This window comes from Megalops cyprinoides, chromosome 5 (genome assembly GCF_013368585.1).
Source record: "Megalops cyprinoides isolate fMegCyp1 chromosome 5, fMegCyp1.pri, whole genome shotgun sequence".
Classification (NCBI taxonomy): Eukaryota; Metazoa; Chordata; class Actinopteri; order Elopiformes; family Megalopidae; genus Megalops; species Megalops cyprinoides.
The window spans coordinates 1,634,422-1,653,455 of NC_050587.1; the positions used below are offsets into that span (position 1 = coordinate 1,634,422).

The 19,034-nt window shown below is 40.2% G+C and overlaps 1 protein-coding gene across 2 annotated transcripts in view; it reads right to left on the bottom strand.

Moving 5' to 3' along the window:
• LOC118777357 (kelch-like protein diablo) overlaps window positions 1-19,034 on the bottom strand; it is a 48,855-nt gene that overhangs the window by 15,756 nt on the left and 14,065 nt on the right. For both annotated transcript variants that reach the window (XM_036528184.1, XM_036528183.1), the window contains exons 3-6: window positions 6,469-6,629; window positions 4,142-4,325; window positions 872-1,015; window positions 363-496 (exon numbers count right to left, since the gene is read on the bottom strand). In XM_036528184.1, the coding sequence (XP_036384077.1) occupies window positions 363-496; window positions 872-1,015; window positions 4,142-4,325; window positions 6,469-6,598 (592 nt within the window). In that variant the 5' untranslated portion in view covers window positions 6,599-6,629. The remainder of the gene's footprint in view (window positions 1-362; window positions 497-871; window positions 1,016-4,141; window positions 4,326-6,468; window positions 6,630-19,034) is intronic.

Sequence of the window (19,034 nt, forward strand, 5' to 3'; positions counted from 1 at the left end):
ATTGTGTATTCTCCTGCAGTTACAGTTACACTTACACTACATCAGAAAACATAATACAGATGGGGTTTAAAAGTCTATCAGGAGACCCACAAACTCTCTCTCTCTAACACACACACACACACACACACACACAAAAGCATCATGTGTGATGCTTTGGGTGCCGACTGATGTTGATACCATTTCATTCTATTAGATATTAAAGGAGACTGGTTAAACTGCCACACTGTACATTGGATCTGGAGTAATGACTGTCCACTCTCCATTAAAAATGCCATTTTATTTTCCAGAGTGTTGGTTCTGGTGTTGATGCAAGTTTCTGGCTGCCTCATAAATGCTGCAATGTTACGATAGAGGGTTCTTACCTGAGTTAAGGGGAGTGTCATCATCACTGCCTCCCATGACATACAAGTACCTGCCCAAAACCGCAGCCGCCGCCCCAGAGCGACGGGTACGCATGGGGGGCAACTTCATCCAGGTGTTCAGACTGGGATCATACCTACAAATACATTTGTGTCCTCATACAGGTGCACAATCCATACTTAGATATATGATTCTTGTGACTATGGACACAGACAGGGTTGATCACCAGCAAACAAAGCAAAAAATACAAAAATATGTGAAGCTCAGTCTTGAACACACTGCATACAGTTCAGGAACAAACCCAGACATTATACAACTGGACATACAAACATGCTCTTCATGCTCCGGATAACAAAGACATGTACACATTAAAGACCTGGAACCAAAAGCATGCTATCTAGTTTTTGGGCTCACATTAAGAGGTTTTACAGCTTCACATCCCATTCTGAAAGGACTGAACAGCCACAATGTAAGCGTCCCCCCAGCCATGTGCTCCAGGGGAATAGTTTACCTCTCCACAATGTTGGTGCAGGTGTCCCCATCGTGTCCTCCTAGGGCATACAAGAACCCCTCCATCTCCACCAGGCACACCTTACTGCGTGTGCTGCTGAGGGGTGCCACCTCCCCACTCCAGATGTTGGTCTCTGGGTCATACCTGGGTGAGAGGAGGAGGGGCTATACGGTGATGTGTTTCTATCAGGACAGGAGAGCTCAGAGAGAGTCTACATGAACACAAGTGTGGATTCTGAGGACAGGGCTTTGACTCAGGCACTGGGGAATGGAATGCATTGATAGCTACTCTAAGATCAAGCAAGACTTCTGGTGGAAATTTCACACTCTTTGAAGGGGATAGCCCCCCTGTCAGCTCTCTCTCATGTCTACCTCAGGTTGCTGATTGAAAAGCCCTGGACCCTCAACACCCACTAAAATCTCCTATCAGTGACATGCCCCATGCCCTATCACCTTGTACCCTGAATCCCAGTGATCTAATCACTTACTTACAAACACTCCAATCACATCTGTCACATCCATTGCATGTCATTTGAAGGGCTTGGAGCAAAACCAGTTAGAGAACTGCTAGAATGGCTGAAGTTATTGCTTATCTCTGATGGCCATGGTTCAAGGCTTTCATTGCAGATAATTTATAGTTTCATCCTAAACATGACTGTTCCCTCTGTGCAAATAAAAGCAAGATGTGCAGAGGACTGATAAGGTGGGATAGAAAGCTTTTGCCTTTGTTATTAATAAAAATGACAGAGCTGTCAAGAAACCAAAAATTGTCTGCTTACTGTAAATGCAATCCTGATATTATGCATGTCATGAGAACTTATATTTTCAGTTTTTGAGTGATCTGCAGTTCTTGGCGATGACAAAAATCTTCAAGTCAGAAAATGACCAGGCTCTCTGAGCTCAGCGTGGCTCATTAAGGCATTAAGGCTCATTAAGAGCTTTCCATGGACAATTACTGCAACAACAGAGTTCACATATTTTAAGCACTTATCTTGTGTTTTCCTTTGTGCTGAACACTTGTTTTCACTTTTAAAGTGAATGTCATTGTTTACACAGTTTTATTAAGACATCCTTTAAGACAGAAAAATGAGGGTCCCATCTAAGGTTCCACCCCATTTTCCCAATGTGTATCTCATTGCGCACACTTGCTTTTAAAGGCTAAGGTGACATCGTAATAGAGGACGAAGAGAAGGCACAATAAAGGCTCATGTAAACTAGCTATCACATTAAAAAACCTTCTTTATCTTTATCATGCTATATAACAGTATTATAGTACATACATCATCAAACTCCCAGAGAGAGAGAGAGAGAGAGAGACAAACAGACAGAGAGAGAGAAAGACAGATATAATTAATAGTTTTGTTCTAAAGGGGTTACTCATCAACATGAAAGGTGTCCTCTAAAGAGCAGTAGATAATACTGCTTTGGCTATCAGAGTCTGTTTGTGGGTGGTGTTGCTGAAAAGCTACTGTGCATAAAATGTATAGAGCAAACAGGTTAGAGATGTGGCTCTCGTGACTTGACGCTCCGGTCTGCTGAAACAAGACCGTGTACCTATAATTGGACTGACACTGGCTCTGATTGTAGGAGGTGATTCTTGGTAAATTAATGTGGCAACACTGACTGACTCTGAATCCGCCTTAGCTTGCATCTCCAATTTTCCCCTGCCTCAAGGCATTACTGGTGGCTCACTCACCCTGAGGACTGTGTGTGTGTGTGTGTGTGTGTGTGTGTGCACGCATACATCAGCTGTGCACCGTGCAAAATACAATTGTAGCTGTCTTTGTTCTCAGGAGAATAATATTTTCAAACATTTACAAAAAGCAACAACCAGCTTTCTCTGCAGTGGTGACACCCTAAATAAATCTTAATAACTCCCTGGTCAAAAATAGCCCAATGACTGCCCTTTCCTTATCCAAACCCGATCAGCTGAGTAGTCTTGTTCAATGTGTTCTCAAAAAATTACAAGGCAGTGTTTCATGTACGTGTGGTTAGCTCTAATCCATTTACATGAAAGTCTTCTTTATTTTGGTACTGTGTGTTATTGCTATAGCAGGCATTAGACAATGTTCCTGGAAGAACACAGGAGTATACAAACAGTCCAGTAGGCTGCCAATATCTCTTAGGAATCTGTATCTAGTAATTTCACAATGACAGAGAGCGAATCCTCTGAGATGACTATTAGGGTTGCTGAGAGCTGTAGACCTTAAAAGATAAAGGCCAGTTTACACCAAGGTGATCACTCATGACATGTGGAATCCCCACACAGTTCCAGTTTGTCAGGACAAATTAGCATTTTTAGCATATTTAAGGACAGAGAGTTTACATCCACCTGCACATTACTAACAATTGCTCCCGCTGAGTCTGCATAGGAAGAACAAAATGAGCACTCCAGAACAGTGGGACTGATTTTTAAATGAGTTCACAGTTACTTCCTTTCATTTTTGAATAATAGACAAGCACATACAGTATATAATTATCACTAATTCATTCTTTATTCTCTGGCCTGATTCTGTATATGTTGTACAAGAATGGAATTTCAGATGGGGTTTCAGTCAGGTCTACCATGGTTCTGAAAACTGTTCTTGTGTTATTTTGGATTATACAAAGGGATTTCAGTCAGGTCCAGCAGTGACTTTTTTTTATTTTATTAATCCTTGAAGGACGTTGTGTAAAACACCACAGTTTTTTTACAGGGGTTTCAATTAGATCTGCCAACTCCTGTTTTGTATTTGGTGTTTAATCTATGTCCTTCCCAGAGAAGAGACTGACACTCCAGATATAACATTGTTGGTATCACACATGTCCTAAGGATTCTACAAGTACAATCTGGTCAAGACTGATCTTCTAATCTCCCATCCCCCATTGAATGCATACTACAATAAAACCTGACTGGTTCTAATGAGAGTCCTGATAGTAGTCATTGGCTTGATATAAACTGGCCTTAGGGTTGTCTTGCACTGTGTTAGAATTACAGATTTAGTTAAGAAACTGATTTCTACATAAAATCAAAGGGAATTAGACATTGTATGCATACCAATGGCTCTGATGAAGTTATCAAGATCTAAGATGGAAAGGAAACTGAAAGGTCACAGTCCTCAAGAATCTGATCCATTCCTGTTTGAAATACACACCGCCTCCACATACCCCCACCATCTATACACACAGACACACACACCCACACACACACACACACACAAAGCCAGACAGACAGACAGACACACACACACACACACACAATCTCTCACACACACACACACACACCCCTTACTTCTCCACACTGTTGACACAGGTGAAATCGTCATGCCCCCCCACTGTGTAGATGAACCCCCCAAGGGTGCACACGGCTGCATCACCACGGTGACGCATCATCGGTGCCGTCATCCTCCACTCGTTCTCTTCAGCACAGAACCGTTCCACCGGACATGCTGGGTCATCCCGGCTCCAGCCTCCCACTGCCAAACATGGATGAGGTAAAGTGTGAGCTTTAGCAGGATGGCACAGCAGTTTGGCAACTGCATCTGTGACCAGAATGCTGTGGGTTTGAATCCAAACATTAGCATGACTGTTGTACCCCTAAGCAACATTCCTAACTTGCTTTCAGTAAATATGCAGCCTCATAAATGAAAAAATACAAAACACGTATTTTGTTTATATTTGTTGAAGGATTCAGTCTAATGCTGTTAGAAGTGCTACACTTGTGGACCATGTAATAAACCACGGACTAACACTGAGGGAGGCTGGACTGAGAGTACAGCCTAACCTAAGCAGGTACACGGTGGCATCAATAGTTCGGACATTTCATCAAGAGCACAGGTGAGAAACTTATCTTCTGTCAACAGAAAATCCATAGCTTACTGCATGTACTATATCAACAGTTTTGGTATCTATTCCTGTATCATTTTACAGTAAGCTACATGTATTTTGTTTGGCCTACATAGGATTGAACGTCGAGAACACCAAGGAGGGAGGGGCCCCATATTCACACAGGAGCAAAAGAGAGAGATCATAAACCTCGTTTTGGCCAATAATGCAATCAGACTTAGAGAAATTCAAACCCATATTGTCAATGATCACACAATTTTCAGTAATGTCCAACAGGTCTCTCTGTCAACAATAGCCCGTATCCTTAAAAAACATCAAGTTCTGATGAAACAACTGTATAGAGTGCCATTTGAAAGAAATTCAGACAGGGTGAAAGTCCTGCAGCGGCAGACCTACAGTATATTGATCTACACAATGTGATCTTTTGCTGTATTTCAGAGAGTTTTGCAAATGGAAGAGGAGGAAGTCCCGCATGAGTTTATATACATTGATTAGGCTGGATTTAACCTGACAACAGTGAGAAGAAGGGGAAGAAACATCATTGGCCACAGGGCTATTGCCAATGTACCAGGGCAACGTGGGGGTAACTTTACCCTTTGTGCTGCCATTACATAGAATGGGGTCCTCTACCGCCATGCCAACTTAGGCGCCAGCCCTATGTCCAGATGCCCCTCATTCAAGCTATGGAGGAAGCATGTGATCAAATTGATGCAGCATCAATACAAGGGTGGATTCGTCACTCCAAAAGATTCTTCCCACGTTGCCTTGCAAATGAAAATATAGCCTGTGATGTTGACAAGGCCCTGTGGCCAGATCCAGCTAGGCATAGAGATGATGTTTAGTTTTCTTTTTTTGTCAGTACTGAACTGGATATGTAATTTATGTTACAGTACTACTGTAAGCCTACAGTACAATGGTACGTTCAGTAATACTGTATGAAAACTGGAAAATGTTTTGTTATGAATGTTTTGTAGAAATGTTCAGTATTGACTGACTTGAGTATATGAAAAGAAATAAATATTTTCATTGGTCTGCACAGTTGGTGTCATGTAGTGTTGTTTATTTTTACACTTTCTCTGTGTAAATGCTAAAAGTGTTTTAGGTTGAGGACAGGAGTGTTTAACTGATTCAAACAGAATCAGACCATATGATGGATGTGTTTATGTTATGACAAGAAAATAGGGTTTTTATAAGAAATTGTATAGTTTTGACTTAAGTGTTCCATTTTGCAAATGATCTGAGGTGTTGTGCTACTTGGGTGTAGTGTTGTACTAATTGTGTGAAGTGTTTTGAAAAACCGGGCCCTGTTTTCAAAATTGTGCTTAAGCAATTGAAAAAAACTGTAAAACCATCATAACAGCTCCATTCATCTGGACCTTGTTTTATGAGCAGGACTGTTAACTCTATTCCAAAAATACCTGCCCTTCATGTGTGCAGTTGGTGAGAATTTATGAACGTGTTGCTACTTTCAGCTGCTCGAACAGTTAGCAGATATAATATGCTGTTTCTCAGCTGTTCCACTCCCATTTGACTTAAGAGTCGTGTCTGTCAATGGCTCAGACAGCATGGAAACTTAGTGCTAAAATAAGATATCTTTGAGGTCAGTTGCTAGCTTTGTCACAACATGCAAACTTCATTCATGGGGGTGAGATGGTTCCGAATACAAAACATTGGGGTGGATAAATCATGGATTAAAATTATACATACAGAAACAAACAATGCATTACATAAAAGCACTTTACAGAGTATGCTCTGTTTGACAGGAGGACTGACCTATGTACACCACATCTGAGGGCTGGTCTTTAGGTGACCGTTTGCTGAGAGAGCCGCAGCATGCACCGGCGTGGTGGATACCATGATGCCTGTGTACACCCAGAGGGCTGTGTCTCTCCTTGGGGAGCATGACACAGGTGTCCCTTTCCCCCACGGCCTCCCTATGTCAGCCAGCAAAACACAGAACAGGGAAAGCCTTAGAGATGACACAAAGGATCTCACACAGGAAATTACAGGCACCTCAGGTCTAACAAAAGAATACACAGAAGAGCCAGAGCCTAATGCAGGAGATCATAGAACAACAGAATATCAGAGTGAGATTACTTCTGTAGATAAAAATCTCAGAAAGGAGAATGATTTACAAAGGAATACAGAGGTTATTAGAACAGTATTTGTTATACTTATCTACAAGCAGATGTATAGAAATGTCTTGTAGAGGACAGTTACAGCCTGTATGATGCTGTTTTGTGTTAATGTAAAGATGAGAAACATGAAGTGTATGACCATAAAATGGCCGTATTATGACAATAACCAGAGAAGTGTGCAGTATTTTTAACCAATCCATTTCAGAATGTTTGAAAAGACAGGATAGAGAGACGTAACCTTGTGCATTGTATAACCTACAACCGGTTAGAACAAAACAATGTCAGATATTATAATTATAATGACTGAATGACATGGAGGTGAAAAAACCTGACTAATACATTTGCACATTAAGCATACATGCAGTGATCATTTTCATATTTAACAGTACAGAAATATAGACTGAGAGGTATGTAAAATTCATTAGTCCACACAGATGACAGACTCCAGTAATTACCCTTGCTCATTGTAAACTCCCATCTCTCCCAAGCAGCTACAGTGATGAATCTCTTGCCTTTGGTCAGAGTAAGTGAGGTAAATCTAACTGGTCACAGACTGTCACAGACTCTGCACCCAGCTGCCTGTGTTTCAGCCAGGAGTATCTTCTACAGACTGACACAGATGACCCCCACCTACCCCCATCACTCTGTGCAATAAAACCTATACTGGTGTCCACCAGCTGCTCATGACTTTACCACATTCTACCAGGGGAGAACACATTTGGACAGTATTTCAGTATCACATTCAGGGGCCCTTCTGTGTCACTACAGTTACTCAGTGAAGGAAGGAACTGAAGTCATATCTAAAACTTCAAGATCATTACTGTTGTGTCCATCAGATTTGCCTTACTAGATATTTTCTGATCTCTGGCTTTGTTTTGTTTATAGGCTGAGGGTCTCTTTCTCCTGAGAGAGGACTGAGCAGAGTGGGAAACACACAGACAGACAGAGCACCTTCCCTCTGATGGTGGAGTCTTCTCCTTTGATAAGATGGAAAAACCTAGAACACAATTAACAATTTCAGCTACTAGGATTCTCGTTCACCTTCAACTCACACATGCTGAGATCATAAACGTACTTATAGTTTTTTACGATTGCTTACACACTAAAATGAAAACTTTCTCACAATTAGCAAAACCTTACACTCAAGGAGCAAAACACTGGCCCAGATTTGCACAACTGTAAGCACATTGTCAGCTTCACACTTTTTGCAAAACACTACACACAGTGATTTGCAAAACACTAAACACACTTGTATACATTTGACACAGAAATATATCATGATGCCTTTTCCTTGCAATTTCAAAGCAAAGGCTTTCAAATGAACACACCCATGAACCAATTGGCTAAACACAGCCACCAGGTGTGCACACACACAGGTGCTTAATTGTAGACACACCGATCAGCTTTAAGCACTATAAAAAGGCAACAGGTAAGTTCACCTGTCAAATGGACGGTGTCAGAGGAAGAGGGAGAGTGCAGATGAGAGGGGGAATCCGGAGAGAACAAGGTGGAGGAAGAGGCCAAGGTAGAGGAAGAGGAAGAGGAAGAGGTAGAGGGAGAGGAAGACCTGGAGGAGGGGTAGGATGTGCACAAAGAAGACAACCAAATCTGTCTAATGAAATTCGTGCTACACTTGTGGACCATGTAATAAACCACGGACTAACACTGAGGGAGGCTGGACTGAGAGTACAGCCTAACCTAAGCAGGTACACGGTGGCATCAATAGTTCGGACATTTCATCAAGAGCACAGGTGAGAAACTTATCTTCTGTCAACAGAAAATCCATAGCTTACTGCATGTACCATATCAACAGTTTTGGTATCTATTCCTGTATCATTTTACAGTAAGCTACATGTATTTTGTTTGGCCTACATAGGATTGAACGTCGAGAACACCAAGGAGGGAGGGGCCCCATATTCACACAGGAGCAAAAGAGAGAGATCATAAACCTCGTTTTGGCCAATAATGCAATCAGACTTAGAGAAATTCAAACCCATATTGTCAATGATCACACAATTTTCAGTAATGTCCAACAGGTCTCTCTGTCAACAATAGCCCGTATCCTTAAAAAACATCAAGTTCTGATGAAACAACTGCATAGAGTGCCATTTGAAAGAAATTCAGACAGGGTGAAAGTCCTGCGGCGTGAATATGTGAAGGTAAGTTTTGTTCACTGCCTGTAGTATTGTGTACTGCACACACAACCTTTTTACTGTGCATGTAATTTTACTGTATAGCAGACCTACAGTATATTGATCTACACAATGTGATCTTTTGCTGTATTTCAGAGAGTTTTGCAAATGGAAGAGGAGGAAGTCCCGCATGAGTTTATATACATTGATTAGGCTGGATTTAACCTGACAACAGTGAGAAGAAGGGGAAGAAACATCATTGGCCACAGGGCTATTGCCAATGTACCAGGGCAACGTGGGGGTAACTTTACCCTTTGTGCTGCCATTACATAGAATGGGGTCCTCTACCGCCATGCCAACTTAGGCGCCAGCCCTATGTCCAGATGCCCCTCATTCAAGCTATGGAGGAAGCATGTGATCAAATTGATGCAGCATCAATACAAGGGTGGATTCGTCACTCCAAAAGATTCTTCCCACGTTGCCTTGCAAATGAAAATATAGCCTGTGATGTTGACAAGGCCCTGTGGCCAGATCCAGCTAGGCATAGAGATGATGTTTAGTTTTCTTTTTTTGTCAGTACTGAACTGGATATGTAATTTATGTTACAGTACTACTGTAAGCCTACAGTACAATGGTACGTTCAGTAATACTGTATGAAAACTGGAAAATGTTTTGTTATGAATGTTTTGTAGAAATGTTCAGTATTGACTGACTTGAGTATATGAAAAGAAATAAATATTTTCATTGGTCTGCACAGTTGGTGTCATGTAGTGTTGTTTATTTTTACACTTTCTCTGTGTAAATGCTAAAAGTGTTTTAGGTTGAGGACAGGAGTGTTTAACTGATTCAAACAGAATCAGACCATATGATGGATGTGTTTATGTTATGACAAGAAAATAGGGTTTTTATAAGAAATTGTATAGTTTTGACTTAAGTGTTCCATTTTGCAAATGATCTGAGGTGTTGTGCTACTTGGGTGTAGTGTTGTACTAATTGTGTGAAGTGTTTTGAAAAACCGGGCCCTGTTTTCAAAATTGTGCTTAAGCAATTGAAAAAAACTGTAACAGCTTAGAGAACATTACTCTTGTGAACACCTACAAGCTAGGTGTAAGTTACACTAACAAAACAATAAAAAAATCATAATATGTGTCCTAGGCAATGTTTAGGTTGCCTACAACTATGCTTATATAATAAACTGGAGATGTCGAAGGATCTCCTCACTTATTTCTCTCTCACTGACATACACGTATGTCTTGTGATTTACCATAGACTAGCATAGTCTATGCTACAGTACAATGTCAAATGCATTTCTCCTGAAATTTCCAGTCTCATAAAGGGAGGTGGTTTTTCAGCCAGGGCAACATTACCAGTTGACAACTGGTCTGTGGGCAGGGAGGCAGCTGTGAGCTGGTGGGGTGGCGTAGGGGTGCAGGGAGTCAACTTTTTTTTTTAAAAAAAGGGGGGGGAAGTCTGAAGATTGCACAGGCAGAGGTATGACTGTGTGGGTTTTCTGAAAATGAGCATGACCCTTTACACACACTATTCTCCAGATCAGCAAAGAATGACTGCTGGAATGCACTGTTTCATTTGATTTTCCTATCCATAGACAACAGTTAGCTCCTGTTAAACTGTCATTGCCACAGAGGTCTCTGTAGCTCTGTAGCTCCCTGGGTGGTTTGCTGGGTAGAGGAGGTACTGAGTAACAGCCCATGAGTGGGGTCGTAAGAACAATCACAAAACATCAAGGATTCAGCTATACACATCCTGCAGAGGCTTCTTAAAAGGAGTACACAATCAAGCAGGATGTGAGCAGTTTTTGATACATATAGATGAAGTCAACATCAAAATAACTATCACAATGCTGTATGCCAATCCATGTGATGTCATTATGCACTTGTACATTACAACTTGTACAAGACAACACTGAGCAATACTATGATATAGTACAGTAGATTGGACATGAAAGAAGGCACTCAAAAATCTTGCAGTGAAGCAATCAGTCAGGTGGGATGGGAAGCTGAACACCATCACAGTAACTGGCTCACATGAGCTCTTGAAAACAATACCATCGTTCACTCCACCATTCAAACATTGTTCACACTTCATCCCACCAAATGGCAAAGCACTGAGCAGTGAACCTGGGAGAACAGAAATATGTAAAAAGAACTTCCAATATTCCAGAGTCAAACAAGTTAATTGAAACTTCATATACTGGGTAACAACATTATTTTCTTAGTTTCAAGGAATGAACAACATCTTCCTCACTGTCAGGAATATCAGTGGGAAATCTTTAATAATTTTGTTCAACTGAGTTGAACTAGTGAAGCGGTGGCTTCCCTTCCTCGAAGTCCTGCAGGCTCCTAACAAGTACCTACTAGCAACACTTTCCAAACCCCCACCTGCCTTTCCTTCCACTACTCTATTTCACCATTCTCCACTCACCATTCCACATTTGTAGGTGAAACAAAACTTTTTTTTCCAAAATGTATCTGAGAGCAGCAATTAGTTCAAGAGAACACCCAGAACTTGACAAAAGATGGATGAGATCAAACACTCTGCCAAGACTTCAGACTCCCACACATCATTGATAGTAGCAATAGCTGGAAAAGCTGTGAGAGAACAGGGAAAGTTGGGGGGTAATGAACTGTGCATCCCTTGGAAGAACAGGCAGAAAGATGTGTCTATCGCAATACAACAAACACAGCTGATTCAAAAACAAAGACAAGAGAGAAGACTGGAGCCATCAAAAAGTAAATGGACAGAGGACGAAAGCTTCATACTAAAAAGAACAAACAAAATCGATCTTTCTGGGTTATGCATTAAATATGGGACACCATCTGGCACTGGGAAAATGTTTTACATTGTCTTAATAATTACTTATTCAGTCTCACTGTTACTTCAATTAGACCATTCCCACCATGGCTCTGCTCAGAATGCATGAGTCAGTCAACAGAGTGGCAGTTTGGAATAGAATTGGATAACCGCTTAGGCAAGTCGTTTCTTTACTCACAAGATTTTTCATTACATTCATTGACCAGTTGGACCTGTAGTAATGTATACAAAATTGATAAAATAATTTTTTAAAAATCCACATATTTGCCACTTGAAGATAGAAGGACAAATGTTACAGCAGACAGCAACATTACAAGAAGACATACATGAAGGAAGAAGTACACATTAAAATATAAAACCAAATTTATGAAGACAACACAACTTGACATATGACCAACTTGGTGTGTGTGATGCTATTAGGTGATCCTGAAAACAAACTATGAAAATAAATTTTCCACTCCAAAAACTATTTAACTCCACATAGTATTAGGACTCTGAATGAAAGTATGAGGTCTATGAGGTCTAAACTCTGGCAACAAACCAAAAAGCAGTCTCCCAGGATAGAATATACTGGAAACTCCACTTCATGTATGTTGGAAAGTACATAACTATGAATAACTTTTAATTCAAACTTAATTCCAAAGGATGACATAGTTTCAACATCAAATCAGGTTGGTAGGTTTCATTGACCTCAAAATTCCCTAATTCATAAAGAAAACCCACCAAAATACATTGTTCAAGGATACAGTAAAATACAATACATTTCAATACAAAAAACCTTTAACCTGTGTAACCAGGTCCAGAATGTAGTCCCATGATCACTCACATTCCAAAAATATGTCTCACAAATATGAAGGACAAGATGCCCAGTGTAAACCCATAGTCAAAATTGCACTGTTTTTTACTATATTGCAAATGCTGTACATCCTAGTTACCTGTGGATTTTCTGTATTGTGTGCTTTACTTTCAGCACACAATACCTCAGGGTATTTTGCTTTTATGACCCAAATGGTAATACAAAAACACATTTGATATGCATTCCCAAGGGAACTTACTGGGCCCACAGAGATTTTTAATCCATTGTCAGATCTTTGTTTTTACTGGACTGCACAGAGTACATTTTTTTGATTTATTGAGATGTGGCTTTGGCCCCTGTGATGCAAACCTGTTTCTGCCATCATTTTATTGGCAGGATCTGAACAAAATCCAAGTCCATAATTTAGTGCACTCACTCAAACAGCTAACATCCCACGAACAGCTTGTTCAAGTTTCCAATTTTGTTTTAGCTGTGGAGACATTGAATGAAAGACAAGCACTCACCAGGTCAGAACTCTGCCAACAAGGCCTGGAAAATTAATCCAGTCGGGAAATGACTTATGGAGGAGATTTACCAGTTTTTTTCTGTGGTCCCTGAGTGTAATCGTGGGGATTTTCCACCTTGTTTTTTCCGTTATTATTATGACCTTTGATGCAGCCCTAGCTTTCCTCACACTCACAAATCCCACGGTTATCCAAGAAGCCCCAATTGGCCCACATTGAGTACACTGCTGTCATTTATACAGCCCTAACTCAGCTGCACCTCCTTCCATCGTTTTGCTCATAAAGTGGCGTACATTTTTAAGAGTTCAAACAGCTTGAGGAAATTAAAGCTGTCACATAACTTCATCAGACATTTTAGGATAGTATATTGGCTGCAGGAGATCTGGGCTATTTAAAGCTTGTTGACTGGTTTAACGATGGAAACACGTTCAACCTCAGTTTCCAGAACTTAATTCTCTCTGTTAATTTCAAATCTTATCAAAGATTCTGAGAAAAAATGTTTTGTAGCTGCTATTTGTGGTGATGCTGTGCATGTGTCACATACAAGAACGACAGGAAAGCCCATTGGGTGGAAAAAGTGTAGACCATAGCATCTCCAACTCATGGCCAAGACTGTGATGTCACCCCAATGGTTTTCTCTGATTTATCAAGACAACTACAACTAATTACAACCCAAGTAGTCTGACTTGCATACAGTGCATTGTTGTAAAGGTAATTTTGAATTTCTTTGTTTGCAAAGGGCCAATGACACATCGTCACGCAACAAACCTCTTCTCAGGTGTCATGCACGGAGAGGATGAGGGGAGAAGAAGGCATCAGTTTCATATGCATCACATGGTGTTGGATCGTAAAAGTGAGCCCCTGCTTCTCTGCTGACTGAATTTCAATGCGGAGGATAGCCTGGGGGCCCGACTAGGACTCAGCGGTCAGATGTGCTCAAACATTTGCCTCCTAAAATGGGTCTCATATCATTACCTATATGCACATCTCACTGGATGGTCCCCTCTTAGTCTTCAAACAGTGCTGAAATTAGTCACAAGGTTCAAAAGAAGTCTGCATTTTGATTTTATTTTGAACCTTTTATTTTGTCTCATATGTGAATCTACCTGTAGATTGATTTTTGTGAGTGCCTTTGGCAGACAATGCTTGGCAGCTGAGAACTTTGGTTCTACTAATTCCAAATAATTCCACAAATTGTCCATCAATGTGCAAAATGAATACATTTTATAGAGTCATGCTACCAAGTCATCCTTGGTTGACATGGATTAAATACTTGTTGAAAAAAAAATTCACACATTACCTTTTAAACTTTCATATAAGCAAATGAATTGATCACATTGATTGATCATTACAGTCTGCAGCTTGGCCTGAGGACCTAATAAGTTACCTGTATAGGCTCCGAGGTATCGATATGTCTATGTTTTCCTAAAGGTTTTGAAATCGATTGCATGGTACAGAACCTAATAGCTCCACAGTCATTAACCCCATTTCTGACCCTGTCTCTGACGCTAACCTTAACCACACAGGGTGGATGATGTCAGTAAAGGAATCCACATGTCCTTTGTCTATAAATGGAAATGTTATTCCCCCTGTAGTTTCAGGTTTTACCTCATTTATCTTTTGATAAATGTATTTCCTCTTTGTTCATATACACTAAACTATATCTTATGGTGGTGACAGGTAAGTTTGTATTTTGTGAATGATAGTTGGTGTTGAAATGAGGCATGTTGTTCTTTCTTAATGAGAGAACTGGCCAGAAGCTCTACTGAACAGTCTTGTAGGGGTTTTAACCATGATTTCACCAGACAAAATAAAAGAAATTACTTGGTATTTAAAAAGTGTGAACAGTATATATGTCACTGTCACTGCACAAAGCTTTGTTTCTCTAGCTGGGTGCTGTTTTGTAATTCTGTTGGTGATATACTGTGCTGAAGTACTGAAATGATATGGTTTTGAGAGCAAATAACAATCAACAAAACCATGCACAAACAACAGGACAATGTTTTGGTTAAAAATCACACTATATGTTTAATTTTTTATATAACTATTATAATACATTATTATATATTATAATATTATATATTATTATAACACATCAAACAGCAGGGTATCTACTGATGACACCCAAGCACCCCCCAACCCCCTCATCAGCTGCGCCATACCCTCACTGCCAGGAACATGCATAATCAGAGAGGGATGTGTGGAAAGGTTCCTGAGGAATGAGCCTTGCCCTGAGATCCAGCCATAGCTGTGGTGCAGGGGGCAGATATTTTAGGCTGAAGAGTGAGAGGGGACATCACACCCATGCAGCCTGACAGAGAGGAATGGGTTTGGCCTAATCAATCATGGGGAAACATGCAAAGCTGACTGATAACTCCCCCTGAAGAAAAGAACTAAGGGGTGACATTGCAACCCTCCACTCCTGATACGGAATCTGGCACTTAGTTTATACATGGGGACTCCTTTAAAAACTCTCAATAGGTCGAACATCCATCACAGTCCCAAAACGGAACAGATTACACAGCATGTAACACCTTTTTCGGAGTTGTCACCTTGTGTCAGTTCATTGCCAGATAAAATTAATCCTCTGCATGTCAGAGAACTGACAAATATGTCAATGTATGATGCCAACCAAAATGATGAAATTAAAGTATGTCCCTACAACCTGCTGTTGCCCATTGGACACGTTTTAATTTATGTGGATTAGCTCTAACAATCTTAAATTACTGACATATTGGTACTCACAATGGTGAGTGCTTCCATTGTGATTATCTCACATGGTCAGGCAATTGTGTAGACTCTCAATAGACTGCTCATGTTGTAACATGCAGGGACACTGTAATATGTTTATGTGTGAAGTTGTGTGGTAGAATATAATTATACTGTGTGATGGAGTTCAACAGAGTATATGGCAAAAGTTGTGTCGCGGTACGTCATGTGGTGGTATAGGGATATGAACTTTATGTGAACTCAGAACTCTGGGTCTAATGGTAGCAAGACACTATCTTTGTCTGGTTCTCAGTGTAACTTTTGTTTGGAGTCTTCAGAAGCAAGTGATTTATAGTAATGGCTGGTTTATTTGGTTCTGCTTAAGGTTTCGAAAATCCAATGGACCACATGACTTAGACAACTCTACACTCTTTCCACTTAAGATTAGAGCACAATGTTATGGCAAAACCTGGGCAATAAAATTGCCCCAATATGTTTAATTGTAAAATTGTGAACACTTCTCACATAGATGAATTGTCACCACATTTTAAATGTGTTTAAGCGCAACCCCACAGAGCACATGAGTTATATCCATTTCACATGTGGTAGGGAATGTTCAGTGATATTTTGGGCTCACTTACCCAGCAGGTGGAAACCTGGAATGATATTGCTACACCTGTCACATATCGTGCCATTCTGTACCATGGTTTCAGCGACAGTACCACAATACCTGTGTCCCTGAAACTACCAATGTCACCATGAGTAATATGAAGTACTATATAGTGTTAACTGTGTCAAAACTGCACATGGCAGTTGTTTGAGAGAATATGTCAAGACAGTTGTGCATTTGAAAAGTGACAATTGTGCCCATTTTGCAATCGGAGAGGAGAAAATGAGCTGTACTGTCACTGAGTCCATGCCACAGGAAATACAACACTGATGTCTGCGGGAAGAGGATCCCATGTATCATAAAAACCTGTCTTCCAGTTGCTACCCTATAGGCAAAAGAGGTGGGAGGGGAATGGGCTCAGCTCTCTAAATTCCCAGGCCTGCCTAGTAAAAGGCATCCATCTCTACCATAGGACTGGAACCTGGAACCAGAAAGGAACCTATGGATTCTATAGGCAGTGTACCATCCTAGTTACAAATATGGCATCTGAATGTATGCATATGAAGTGTACTTCAGAATTTTATGTAGTTAGATATACAGAGGTTGTCAAAATAGGCATGCATTTGCGATCTCAGCATCATGTTTGGCACTTGTTTATATGTGGTTAGCCTGATAAACAATAATTTAATGAAATGCATCCACATGTCCATTGTATCAGAATGCTCTAGTGTTCTGCACTGATGAGGACAGAGTAGCCTGTGTTCTACATGGCAAACTCTTAGGCTTTCCCCGTTAATTACAATAGTGTCCAAACGTTTGCGATATGAGCATGTAGATGGCTTAGATTAAACTATGAACCTCTCTTACACTCTCACATGAGGTCAGCTAGCTTCAAATGCAACATTTTTGGAGATACTTCATTTGAAGTTATTTGGTCAAGCTGTGAGAATGCATTTAGCTTGCTGTGTACAATAGCTATGTTTAAGTGAGGACTGGAGTAAGTTATTGTTTATCAGAAGATATATAGGTAAATAAATATGCTATTGATATTGTATAATCTTAGCAAGCTTGTGTCATAACTAATGAATAAAAGAAAGCCAAATTCCCTCAAATAAATCCAGGGAAAAATTAATGCTATAAAATGCTAGCAATTCAGTATCTTATTTTTTGTTTATTTCTGTACAAGTTAGATAGTAACCCTTCTAAACATTTTTTATGATAAAGCAAAATATGCAAACAAACCAGTGAACCAAAGAACCATGTTCTTTCTTTAATTAGATAACTAGGTAGCTTGGATTGTTGTATTATCTAGCTAAATTGCATTTTCCCAATGTAAATGGGTAGCTAACAAAGTAATGAAAATACAAATATTCCTCAATAGTGACATATGAACCATGTATTTTTGCAGTTACAACAAGATAGGACAAGCCTCTGATTGAAGCACCAGGAAACATGGATGCTCGTTAGCTGGTATTTAACACAAAAGGTAAAGAGGTTCATACTGTAGCTAACTTGCCAAAAGTTCTAAATAAAACTGAAGAGCCACACTGCTGTTGTCTTTATTATCAGTGAGCATTTGGCATTTAACAAAGCTGTGCCGTTGTAAGGCGTGCTTTTAGAAAACATACAGTAACAGCTATAGTATTCTTAAAATGAGATGGAAATGCTTATAAGGGCATTGTAAACTGTCCACGCAGAGGATAAAAGAGTAATAAAAATTAAATAAATAGACATGCAACATTGCATGACTCCTCAGTGTGATAAAAAATATAGCTTGGCTCTTTAGGTGTGGTGACATCAATTCCAGCTGAACTGCATTAACAGTGACTGTTAGCAATCACTGTGTCCAGCTGAGACAATGAAGAATTTCCCCAAAAATGAATCACAAATAAAAGAAACAAAGCAGATTAATCTATACTTGGGAAAAAAAATGACATATTGTATTTGGTCACTTAAAAACTTAAAAAAAAAAAAAAAAAAAAAGATTTGTTTCATATTTCATTACACCCAGAGCAATGGCCAGCTTTTTCATAACCATTCTCGCCTATGTCCACAGCTCATCTTCATGCTGTCACAATGCAGCAGTGGTATTTCAGAAGCCAGGAAGGAAGGACACAGGGAAATGATCCTGCCAGTAGTTATAAAATCAGTTTTTTCATAATTATTCACAGACAACTATGACTCACATCACACTAAGCAGCTCGTATACAATATCCCAGAGAACTCTCAGCTCTAATGTTCAGAAGGGTTCAACACGCATCAAAAAACGCAGCTTACTTAAAACCCACTGTGAAGAAGGACTATGTCTCAGCTAGATATATAGTCATCAGCACTTTCTTTAGACAGCCTCATGCTTTTTCTTAAGGAGGAAATAGCTTTGAATGGGGTAGCTCACATCTCTGAGGGCATCCAGGGTCCTGGGAGGATGATGTTCTGGTATCTATCCTCAGCACACTGCAGTTGGACGTGAGCCGCAGTGTGGAGATCTCTCTGTCTGCGCTACCCTGACTGTGTGGCTCCAAGGCAGTTGTATGAGGTCAATATAACTATTTTGCCCTCCCCTCATTCCCCACATCCAGATATCCCATATACCGCTCA